We start from the raw sequence: 12,025 nt of genomic DNA, 5'->3' as shown, positions 1-12,025 counted from the left end.
GGACTTGCATGGGTGAATCTTTGGGCTCAGAATCAAGAATCTGGACGTCTTCAGGCTCATGAACAGGAATAGGCGCAGGTTGAACGTCTTTGGGCTTGGACGACTTATGTTTGACCTTTTTCTCCCTGCGCCTGCTGGGAAGATTGCCCAGGTCAACCCCCAATGATAAGTTTTTTCTTTTTTCACCTACGGACGGGTGAGAATGAGGTGCGTCCTGCCCAGCGACAGCAGCCTCGTTCACAACTTCTTTACCCTTGTTTTCCTTCATTGTAGCTATTCCTGAAAAAAGAAGGGGTGTTAAAAAAAAAGAGAGAAAAGGGGGGAGAAAGGGAAACAATTATGTGGACTTACGTCTACGAATGGTGAGCTCGTGTGCAAGGGCTTCACTGGATGGGTTAGGACCCAAACCCCAGATGGCAAGACGTTGGAGGCTTACCAAAGAATGGAAAGCCCTATCAGTGTATAGACGAACCTTTTGAATTCTTTCAATGTGAAACCTGTCTAAGTGAGGTCGTCCAACACCTAAAAAATAATAATAATAATAATAATTTATTATCATATATCCATCTACAAAGATAATTACAACACAGTAAAATGACAAACACAAGCATACCTTCAGGACGAAGGTTCCCTAACTCTCCTGTGTAGGGAGGAAATGGGTCTTGAGAAACCTCGAGCGGGCGTCCAGCCCAGAAACCTGAGACGAAGAAGAACCCCGTCTTCCAGTTCCTATCCAAGGAAACTATGGACTTGATCAATCTATAATCCTTCCCTCTGGCTGTGAATTGATAAAAGCCAAGGGACTGATTGATCTCTGAAGGCTTGTAACAGTAGAGGAACTCGTCCACAGTCAGAGGACGATTCCCCTCAAAAACCTCCCTGCATAAAACTTGCATGGAGACGATTAACCTCCACGCATTGGGGTTAAGCTGACAAACACCTATACCTAACCTAGTGAGTAATTCTCTGGCAAAAGCATTTAAAGGTAACCTAAGTCCACCTAAAAGATAGGCTTTGTAAATACCTACCCCAAAACGTGGTTGACAATACCACTCCCCACGAACTGCTAACCTAGGATTAAGGTTGTCTGGGATTTGGTACCATTTCTTAAGCAAATCTAATCTCCTATCATCCGTCTTGGATTCTACTCCTATGGCACAGCTATACATTACCTCAACCTCGTCTTGCACTGTGGACGAGGGGGCACTTGTACCTGCCTGGGATCCAGACTCACTCCTCGTCTTGAGTCCTTGGAGAACGTCTAAAGGTACCCTAGGGACGCCGGACACATACTCGTCCGTGGTGTTTCCTCCACTACTAGTACTATTATCACTATCACTAGAGTCACTAAAACTACTTGGGTCATGATACTCGTCTATGGCTTTGCCCAAACTATTACTAGACGAGGAAAGAACGGTCTCAGACATTGTAGAAAACTTAAAATCTGAGAACGAGGAGTAAAGAAATACCTGAAATCTAGACGAGGAAACTAAGGACGAGATGATACTTCTAGATGAGGCGCTAAGACGAGGATGCTCAGGGAGGGAAATCTTAGAAATGTGAAGGGCACTGGAGGAATTCCACTATTTATAAGCTTTAAACTTTGGGATGCGAAACGACGCAGCCAACCGAAGTGCGCCACGTGGCATAGATCTCGAAAATGGAACCAAACGCATCAGTCCATCAATTAATTTTTGACACGTGGCATACAGTACACATTTTGTGAATTGCCCAAATTATCCATAAGACGACCCATGGACGAGGGGGCAACTAATGGTGTCTAAAAAAATAGCCAACTCCTTACTCGTCCATGGATGTCGTCCATATAACAGGTACGTCGTCCTAAGCTTACAAGACAGACTACACTACTGTCGTCCAGAGAAACCTTTGGACGACGTGTACTAACTGGGGAGCTATCTCTTGTGCAAATAGCACTTAGGACAAGAACAAGGCAGTTTGACATGAAAAGATAACCGCTATAGCGATTATCAAATTGTACGCTCCGGACTCCGTGAAATTGGGGGAAGTTATCCAACGGATAACCGCTCCTTAAACCTATAAAAGGAGATGAATCTCCGACAAGAAAGGCTAAGTATTTTCTTCTTTACAGACAATATTTTTCTTTAAGAGGAGGATTGCTAACTTCATCATCGAAGGAATCTTGACCGGCCAACCCCGGTCTCCTCTGATCTTCTATTTCTTACTTTTCAGGCACTCAAAATCATCGTGATCCGTGCTGTTCAACTAACTGATTCCGTGATCGCTATCACTTTTATATCTTTATCACTTTATTCAATACTTTCTGCCATCCAATTCAAAGCCCCATTACAGATATCAAAACAAGTTATGGAATAACTAGGAAAGATTACTTGGAAAGAACAGCTCAATTGCCTCCAAGCAACATTTTCATTTACTTCATCATCATTACTATCCATAACACATATATGACACTCAAACATATTCTTAAGCAAACTGCCTAGTACTTCTAGAATGACACATCAAATACTAGTGTATAGTAGCTCTTTGAACTCATTAGTCATTTAGCCAGTGCTACTATTATAGACATGGATATCATTGTCAAATATAGATTTGGGAAGTATTAGCCCATCATAGGCATCTTCAATATCAACAATTGTGCAATAAGTGTGTTGTAATATTTTACTATCAAATCGCCATTGTTTACATTAAAAGCAAAGTATTCAGACCTTGAATTTTTTTTTCAATGATGAATACCCACTTAGATATTTGTATATCATTACATTATGGACCTTGAAAAAGTTTGAATCACGAATCATTCTAATCCAACTTTTGCAACTTTGGATAAGACTTTCATCCAATGGTCTTGCTAATATTTCAAGGTTGACATCTTGATCCAAACAACAATATGTGAGAATTTGATTCCTTTTCCATGCTTAGCTCCACCACTAAAATTTTCTTAAAAATTGCAAATTGGGCACACATTAAAAAATATGAGTTACACACAAAAAAGAAGAAGAAGAAGAAGAAGAAGAAGAGGAGTTTAGTGCTTCCATAAAAACAAATTGCCAAATAAACTTTATTCTATCCTCCCTATGATTGGATCATAAAAACCATTTATTTGCAGGAATTTTTTAAATAATTATAATATATTATTTGAATATATAGGTTGTATACCTGTAGTTGTTTTTGCAATAATTAATATAAATACATAATAGTTTTCACAATTTCACTCTCAAGAAATAGCACAATTGATTAAAGATCACGTATTATGAAATAGAAGTCATTATTTTGAATCTTTCATTCCTCATTCACCTTGCCAAAACCTATTAATCCAAAAAAAAAAAAAAAATAGTTCACATATCACTGTCATGGAAAAAGAAAATAATTGGATATGCTTTGCCTCTCTATATAATGACATCAAATTTTTTCCCTTTACGAAGTTTTAATATCTCATGTTAAAATTAGTGTTTTATGTGATGTGATGTGATGTGATGTGGAGTTGATTTGCTCCTAGAAAACATGACCCTAAAAGTGTACAATATGATGAACCTTTTTTTTTTTGGTTTTTTATATAAACGATAGCTATGTGATGAACTTATGTAGCCTAATACTGATTTACAAAGATCAAACTTATTCATGATTCATGAAATGGTGGTAGCAAAGACTAAAGAGTATTAAGCATTTCATTATTCTTTATGACTAAATATATACATGAATTGTAAAGAGTTTTATACCAATTGGATCTAACAGTAAGCCAGTAACACACCTCAAACAATTGTGAATTAAAGTTCAATCCTAGCATTTATACAGAGATGCAAATGTAATATTTGGGTGTCAAAAATATATCATTACTCCTTAATGGGTGTTTGCTAACCTAATCTTTTGGTCCCTCTACTTTCAAATGTGACGAAAAGCTCGGCAATAATGGTACCCATGCTAACACTATCATAATCGAATATTTCGCCTTAAATAATTTGTGCATTACGTTACCTCGTGATGGAGTTATTCATGAATAACACTAATTTATAATCAAATTTTACTACAAAAATTTTACAAAATGACATGTCAGTCAACATAAATAATGTCATGTCAATAAATTATACATAAATTTATTACTATTTTATAGCAAAATTACAATTTAAGCTCTATAATTTTGAAAATAACAAATTAAAATCTTGAAATTTGAAAAGATAATAAATAAAATCCATAGTCAATTTTCATTAAACTCCAAACACAACGTGGTTATACTTAAATGAGCTAAGATTTTTTTTTTTTTTTGAGAGATAATTACAACATGCTACTAATCCTGCAGCTTGAACCCTTTCCTCCCTAGACCCCCAAGCACTTTGTGCATGGGGAGGTGTCAATTCAACTACAAGGCCTTTGGCAAATGAGCTAAGATTTAATTGGTTACTTTTTGAAATATTTAATATAATTCATTACTTCTAAAATTATACTCCTGTCTATTAATTTGTTAGTCCCTAAGATTTAAACTGTATATATTTCCCTTTTTTTTCCTTATGTTGGCTTCAAAACATTGACATATAAGCATGTATAGTTGAATTTGTATTATCCATACCATTAAACATCACTTAAGTTTGTAATTTGGTGTATTACTATACTTTCATCTCATATAAGAATAAGTCTTGCATGTAGTCCTAAATGAAAAATTATTTTATATATTCAATGTACCGATACATCCCTTCACTTAAACATGGATTCTATATTCAAGTTGCATTGTGAATTTGTGAGTTTATGTTAACTTAATTGGTAAAGTGAGTAAAATACTTTGAGTTAGATTTTGCCTAATAAACATCATTAGTGTGATGTTGCAAGCATTTGAAATATTGGATACTTTTTCTATTTACACAAAGTATGGTAATAGACTAAAGAGTTTTGCTTGATTCTAATGCTCCGTAAAGCAATATGGGCATGACACGTGTCCTAAACTAATAATTTATCAACTATTCTCCCATCTAATGCTCTATAAAGTGGCATGACCATAACATGTATCTTAAAATGATCACTTATTAGGCTATTCCCCCATTTAGTGAACGAGAGCATTGAATGAAAAATTTGATTGGTAGATTGTACATTAGTGTTTTGGTAATTATAGAATACTTCTAAAGTAGAATAATTAATAAATAAATGTGTTCTCCTACTTATTAAATATAACAACAGATCTAACTAATTAAATCCATAATGAAATTTGGCTTGGGTCCAGTATGATGTCCAGTGACCAATTACATCAAACTCATGCATTTGACATGTGTCACTATTATGATAAGTATAATGTTACCATTATGATGAGTTTAGTGCAATTAGACGCTAGTCAAGAAGAAGGAGAAGAATATGCATAGTTTCAGATTATGTAATTTTGTGTGTTTTTACTGACTAAATGCGCTCCTACCGCGCACTTTAGCAAAACCCACGCCTCCTTAATCAACCAACGCGCTCTGAAAAACGAACAAGAAAAAATACCAACACGAAGAAGAAGAAGAAGAAGAAGAACCAGAAGCCAAAAAGCCAAACCCAACTCATACATAAACACAGACTCTCTCTCTCTCTCTCTCTGTATATAATGGAAGCTGGTGAAAAATCATTCCCAAGCTTTCATTCTCTTCAAATACTCATCTTCATCTCACTGGTAAATCAATCATCTTTCTAATCTTTTCTTCTTTTTCAAATTTTCAAGATTTCATTTTTACCCTTTATTTCACTTTGGATTTTCCACTTGTTCTACGATTTCAAACACTGTATTGAATTGAAATTTCACTTCGTTAGATCTCCATGTTCACACTGTGAATTCGTTTGCATTTTCCTTTTTTTTGGGGGGGGGGGTGTTTCACGCCATTGATTATGCTTAATTTGGATCAATATCACTGTCTTTAACTTCAAAATCAAAATTTTGATCAGACCCATTAACCATTAGTGGATTGATTAGTTGTTAAACTCTCTATTGTTGTTGCAGATGCTGTGCAATTTGGCTTTTGTCAAAGCAAATGTATCAAACCCTTTACCATTGTAAGTGGCACACTATAAATTTCCTCTCTTTTTATTTGTTTGGTTTTTTTTTTTTTTTTTAATTGATTTAGTTAGTTTCTTTATGTGTTTGTTGGTGTTCTTGGTTTTTAAAATTTGAATTTTTTTTATGCGTTTCAGTCAAAGAGAATTCAATGAGTTTCGGCCCTTGTATTACTGCGAACGATGCCTTGCGGGCAAGGTTTCAATCTCAATTCTTCTTCGTTCTTACTTCTATGATTTATGGATTGCTATAGAGTTAAATAATGGTGTTTCATATCTTGTCATTTAAAGTTTATAGCTTCATTGTCAATATTGCATACATCATTGTATCGTTAACTATTTAGAGTGTGTTTGGATGAGCTATTCTGTTTGCATATTTGTTGAAAGTACTATAGAAAAGGAGAGGGAAAAGGGGTTTCTTTTCGGTGTGGGCTTGCCAAAATAAACTCAAAAAGCCCAAAAAACTTTCATTTTTCTGTGTTTGCGAAATGCACACTAGTGTAATTTATACACACTTGTTAGTGATGCCATTTGGGCAAGGTTTCTTATAACCTCATTCCCATAAATTGTACATTATTGTATTATTGACTATTTAGTGTAATCTATCAACACTTGTTAGCCTTCTAAATATAAGATGTGCTTGTAAATTTCTAGAGGATGGGGCTTGGAAACTCTAGAAAACAAGTAAAGCAAAGATGGGGAGGTATTGGGGTGGGTTGACCTGTAGGGGAAACCTGAAACCTTAACTTCCCTGTCTGTAATTTTAGTAACATAGGAAAGTATGAAAGTGATTGAAGGAACTATAGTTATTGGAATTTCTTAGAAAACATTTTTCTTAGTTCTAGATGAGAAGAGATTTCAACGTGCATATCTGAGATTATAACAATATTTCATGTTGAAACAATTGGGTATATTTCTAAATATTAAGGGCTTGTTTTGCTGTCCCATGAATTTCAAATGACACCATCCATAATTTTTTAATAATAGGATACTGGCTAGGTTAGGGTTTCTGGTGTGTCAAGTGGGTGTTTGAGGGTTTGAGTGTTTGTGTTGGTCTTTAGGGTTACTTAGGGTTCCAGGTAGTGCTAGTGTTGTATGGGAGTTGGGGTTTGGAAATGGACTTAAGGAATGATGAGGGAGTGGAAAAAATTCAGGAATAAGTGACTGCTTCAAGGGAGCGCTACCTTGTCCATGATAAAAGAGAGAATAAGAGAGTGAGAGAAACTTTTAGAGAGAAAGGAGCAGAAAAGTCATCAGCTTGTGGATTTTGTCCTTCATTACTTTACAAAAGACTTCTATACACTGGTATGTTTAATTCTCATTGGTTAGCTAATAACACATGTGCAAAAGGTTCTGGAATATTATCATGTGATAGATGTGCCTAGCCTAACTAATTCTATTCAACTAATTAAGCAAGTGCTGAATGTAACCGACTCTTTAGCTAACTACAAGACATGTGCTTTTATCAATCCAAGCATGTGTTACAGTTACAAAAATTCATGCCTGGTCAGTAAAGCCTTCCCCACATGGATGGTTAGTTACTAGAGATCCCCACAAAATTTGGTAGTCATTGGATGCACCATCATGGATTGGCACATCAGGAATGCCAAGAACCAAGTTAGACTCCCAATCACATGACTGAACTGCCAATTAGGGCACACTGTTTCCCAATCAGCAATTTAGCTTTGGTGGCTGATTCTGCTTCCTTTTAGCTCCAAACAACGTCTAAGATGAACCCATGACTACACTTCAAACCATTTATATTGATACTTGTTATGCTTGAGTTACCTCACTTATGTTGTTGCATTTGTTTGTTTGAGAATTTCTTAGAGAACGTTTGTCTTAGTTCCAGATGAGATGAGAATTCAACTTGTATATCTTGAATTATAATATTTTTTTTTGATAGGTAGTATTATTATTATTATAATAGTATATCTTGAATTATAATATGATTCAACGTTGAAACATAATGGTGTTTTTATATAGAATAAGGGCTTATTTGGTTGTCCCATGAGTTTCAAATTATACCATCCATAATTTTAGAGCACCTTACACAAACGCATGACCTCACTTCAAGCCATTTATAGCGATAGTTGCGATTCTTGAGTTACCTCATTTACGTTGTTGCATTTGTTTGTTCGAGCCTTTACCAGATATGAATGGAGCCATTTAACTCCAGCGGACAACCAAACAGACCCTAAGTATTTAGTAGTTGTAGGAAAGAGATCTCAAAAATAGAACTAGTAAAATTATAATATTTTTCAACTGTCAGCAACTGTTTGGAGAAGGAATTAGTTTAAGGGATTTGTTTAAAGGTAGGGGAAGATAACATGATGTCTATGATGTGGCTGAACATATGACTCTGTAGTATGGCTGAAAAGTATTCATGTGGCTGGCAGCCACTTGTGTTGTTAAAATGCAACAGCCATACAGATTTTTTGACACCCACGGACCTTCATCCTCTTTTATGATTTTAGAATAATTACCTCTGTAAAAAACTTTTTACATCTTAAATTTTTTTTACATTTGTTGACTGTATGGGCATATCTTTGCTAAGCAGGTGCAAGATACTGCTTCTGCTACTGGAGTCAGCAATTATCCAGATGAACAGGTAATTCATAGAGTTTTTTCCCCTCTCTCAATAGATAGCAGTGATGCTTATTTTTATACATTTCATACAGGATATTGACATCATTGCGACATACAGTGATACTTCTGGTGCTATTCGAATTAGTAGGGTGAAAATGAGGGACCTATCTGCTTCCTGGGTATGGGAAAACCCTATGGATGTTCACCATGACCAGTCAACAAGTTCTGAGGTACTCCAATTTGATTTTAACATTGATTCTTTTTCAGATAGCAATAATGTACGTGGAAGTACTTAATCATACCAAAGCTGAGATAGTTTGAATAATTATGGGAACCATATAGATTATATATATAGAACTTCATCTTCAATCAATTTTTTTTCCTTGCCTTAATAATTCGATTTGTTTAGTTTAAGTGGCTGACATTACTAATTGAATTATTATCTCCTAGTTATAGACACTGACATGCCATTTTCCTGTCTATTCCTTTCAGACAGTGGTTGATTCATTTCAATCTGGGATAAGATCTGGAGAGAATGCTGAGCATTATATCGATGGGCATCAAGATGGTAGAATCCCATATCTTTACAACTCATCAATGAGCCCAGTGAAGCACATGCGGCAGGTGAACCATCAAATGCTTCTACTAGTGTTCCATAGATATGTTTTGTTAAAGTGATTTTAATTTGTAACAGTTCCTAGCCCTTTAGATAGCACGGAAGGAAAGGAGGGATCTCCGAACTGCACAAATAATTCAACAAGATAAAGAAACTGACAACCAGATGGCAGAAGCAGCAATTGAAAGATCTAAAAGCCTTGACACCTCTGTCAAGAGAAAGTACAATATATGGAGGCGAGATTTTGTTCATCCACATTCAGATTCCATCCTCAAACTTATGCAGGACCAGATGATAATGGCCAAAGCATATGCAAGCATTGCCAAGTCTAAGAATGAAAGTGAGCTTTACAACTCTCTTATGGCACACTCCAACGCAAGTCAAAGTGCTATTGGAGAAGCACATTCTGATGCTGAGCTTCACCCAAGGTATTGCTGCTCTTTGTCCTCTGTCCTGGTTACCAGGCATACTAGCTCGCTCTTGGTTTTCATGCAGTTTTTTTCACTATTCCAATTCCAGTGCCCTTGATCAAGCAAAAGCAATGGGTCACATTCTCTCTAGAGCAAAAGACAAATTATATGACTGCGACATAGTTGCAAGGACATTTAGAGCCATGGTTCAGTCAACTGAAGATAAAGTAACTGCAATGAAGAAGAAGACTGCTTTCTTGATTCAGCTAGCTGCGAAAACAATCCCTAAACGATTGCAATGCCTTCCTCTGCAGCTTGCAGCAGATTATTATATGCAGGGTTATTATAGTAAACCGGATCTTGACAAAGAAAAGCTTGAAGATCCTTCTCTCTATCACTATGCCATATTTTCTGATAATGTACTAGCAGCATCTGTGGTTGTCAATTCTACTGTGCTGCATGCAAAGGAACCTGAAAAACATGTTTTTCATGTAGTCACAGATAAACTGAATTTTGCTGCAATGAGAATGTGGTTTATTGTCAACCCTCCTATGAAGGCAACAATCCAAGTTGAGAACATTGATGATTTCAAGTGGCTGAATTCCTCATACTGTTCTGTTCTACGCCAACTTGAGTCTGCGAGAACTAAAGAATATTATTTTAAAGTAAACCATCCTACTACCGTATCTGCTGGGGAAGACAATCTTAAATACAGGAACCCGAAATATTTGTCCATGTTGAATCACCTAAGGTTCTACCTTCCTGAAGTTTACCCAAAGCTGGACAAGATCCTATTTTTGGATGATGATATTGTAGTTCAGAAGGATCTCACGCCTCTTTGGTCCGTTGATCTGCAAGGGATGGTAAATGGTGCAGTGGAGACATGCAAGGAAAGCTTCCATAGGTTTGATAAGTATCTCAACTTCTCAAATCCAAAGATCTCTGAGAATTTTGATCCAAATGCTTGTGGTTGGGCATTTGGCATGAATATTTTTGACTTGAAGGAGTGGAAAAAGCGAAATATAACTGGAATATATCATCGTTGGCAAGATATGGTAAGGCTTCATATGTCTTCTTTCTCCATTCCCAATCCAGACTCCCCCACCCCTTTTCAAGTTCTTATCATCTATTAACTTTGTATAACTTGTTTATTTTATGTGTTTCTTTTATTATAGTACATTTATGCAAAGTCATGTGTACAAATATATGGTGATGGTGACCGTAAGTGTGCAATCATTTTGGTATCTAGTGGTGTATCTTTCAGCAAAACGCCTAGTAGTTATTACTTTGTACTTTTTAGGGAAATGACATAGGTCTTTAGGTGTAGGGTGTGATGGGCTGAATGAAGACGTTATTTACTTCATCAATGTAGTCTCATTGGGTGATAGTATTATATGTGTTTGTGCCATATCAGTATGGGAGTAATCACTAGATTGTGGATCGTCAAGATGGTTGTAGAGGGGCATGTTTGAGCTTTAAACATCTTGTATCCATTGTGTTGTTAAATCAATTGGCTGTGTGTGTTCCGAAGAACTTTTGAAGGCTTTTGAATCCCATCCTCTCTAGTTTTAATATTCTTTTCTTTGCAATTGTGAATCCCATTACTCCACTATTTGCTTCGTGGAGGATGCTACTATTTAATATTATTTTAATCTGATGATAGTGATTGCAATTTCCATTTGGCTGTTCTTATAAAGGATTATTTTTAGCTTTTGGTCCATACCACTTGTTTCAGAAATTGTTTTAATTAAGATTCTGATATTTATCCTATTCCTAGTTTGCCCAACAAACATTGATGCCTTTTCATTCATGCTATAGATTTATATGTAGTCTTGCTACTCAGGCTTGCAACTGATGTGAAACTGTTTTGCAGAATGAGGATAGGACCCTTTGGAAACTTGGCTCATTGCCACCGGGACTGATCACTTTCTATAACTTGACGTATCCACTGGATCGGGGTTGGCATGTCTTGGGACTTGGCTATGACCCAGCCCTTAATCAATCAGAGATAGAGAATGCCGCTGTCATCCATTACAATGGAAACTACAAGCCATGGCTGGATTTGGCCGTTTCAAAGTATAATTCTTACTGGTCTAGATATGTTATGTTTGACAACCATTATCTTCAATTTTGCAACATCCGCCAATAACTATTTTTTTTCCCTCTCTCTCACTCACCCCCGGTCCCCCACATGTGTAATGTTTGAATTTCAAAGAAAAGAATTTCAAAATGCCTCGTTGCCCATGTAGAAGTTGCCAATTTGTTTTATGATCTTTCATTTACGCTGTGTTCAAATAATAAGTTCAAGGACACAACTTTAAAAAAAAAAAAAAGACATTATATTTTTTACGACTCTTGACATGATCCTATTGTAATTGGTGTATGATACAAGGAATGTTAATAGTAG

At 36.1% G+C, this 12,025-nt stretch overlaps 1 protein-coding gene across 4 annotated transcripts; it reads left to right on the top strand.

The window, feature by feature from the left end:
• Positions 1 to 5,404: 5,404 nt before the first annotated feature.
• Positions 5,405 to 11,862, top strand: LOC126705565 (probable galacturonosyltransferase 3). Of its 4 annotated transcripts, none has more exons than XM_050404627.1 (9): positions 5,405 to 5,626; positions 5,951 to 6,003; positions 6,142 to 6,202; positions 8,564 to 8,614; positions 8,711 to 8,822; positions 9,085 to 9,216; positions 9,302 to 9,636; positions 9,728 to 10,673; positions 11,492 to 11,862. In XM_050404627.1, the coding sequence occupies exons 2-9, from the start codon at positions 5,982 to 5,984 to the stop codon at positions 11,765 to 11,767; spliced, it is 1,935 nt and encodes a 644-aa protein (XP_050260584.1). In that variant the 5' UTR covers positions 5,405 to 5,626; positions 5,951 to 5,981; the 3' UTR covers positions 11,768 to 11,862. The 4 variants fall into 4 exon arrangements, with proteins under 4 accessions (XP_050260584.1, XP_050260582.1, XP_050260583.1 ...); XM_050404625.1 differs by having other exon boundaries at positions 8,685 to 8,822; XM_050404626.1 differs by having other exon boundaries at positions 5,406 to 5,626; positions 6,142 to 6,197; positions 8,685 to 8,822.
• Positions 11,863 to 12,025: the final 163 nt, after the last annotated feature.

Source organism: Quercus robur, chromosome 11, assembly GCF_932294415.1.
Source record: "Quercus robur chromosome 11, dhQueRobu3.1, whole genome shotgun sequence".
NCBI classification, from domain to species: Eukaryota; Viridiplantae; Streptophyta; class Magnoliopsida; order Fagales; family Fagaceae; genus Quercus; species Quercus robur.
This window is presented reverse-complemented; position numbering and strand designations above follow the sequence as displayed.

Bases quoted from the DNA above. Each gene is read 5' to 3' on its own strand.
- LOC126705565 (XM_050404625.1), top strand. From the start codon at position 5,561: ATGGAAGCTGGTGAAAAATCATTCCCAAGCTTTCATTCTCTTCAAATA. The intron at 8,615-8,684 runs GTAATTCATAGA...CATTTCATACAG, and splicing joins GCAATTATCCAGATGAACAG to GATATTGACATCATTGCGAC. The intron at 9,637-9,727 runs GTATTGCTGCTC...TTCCAATTCCAG, and splicing joins GATGCTGAGCTTCACCCAAG to TGCCCTTGATCAAGCAAAAG.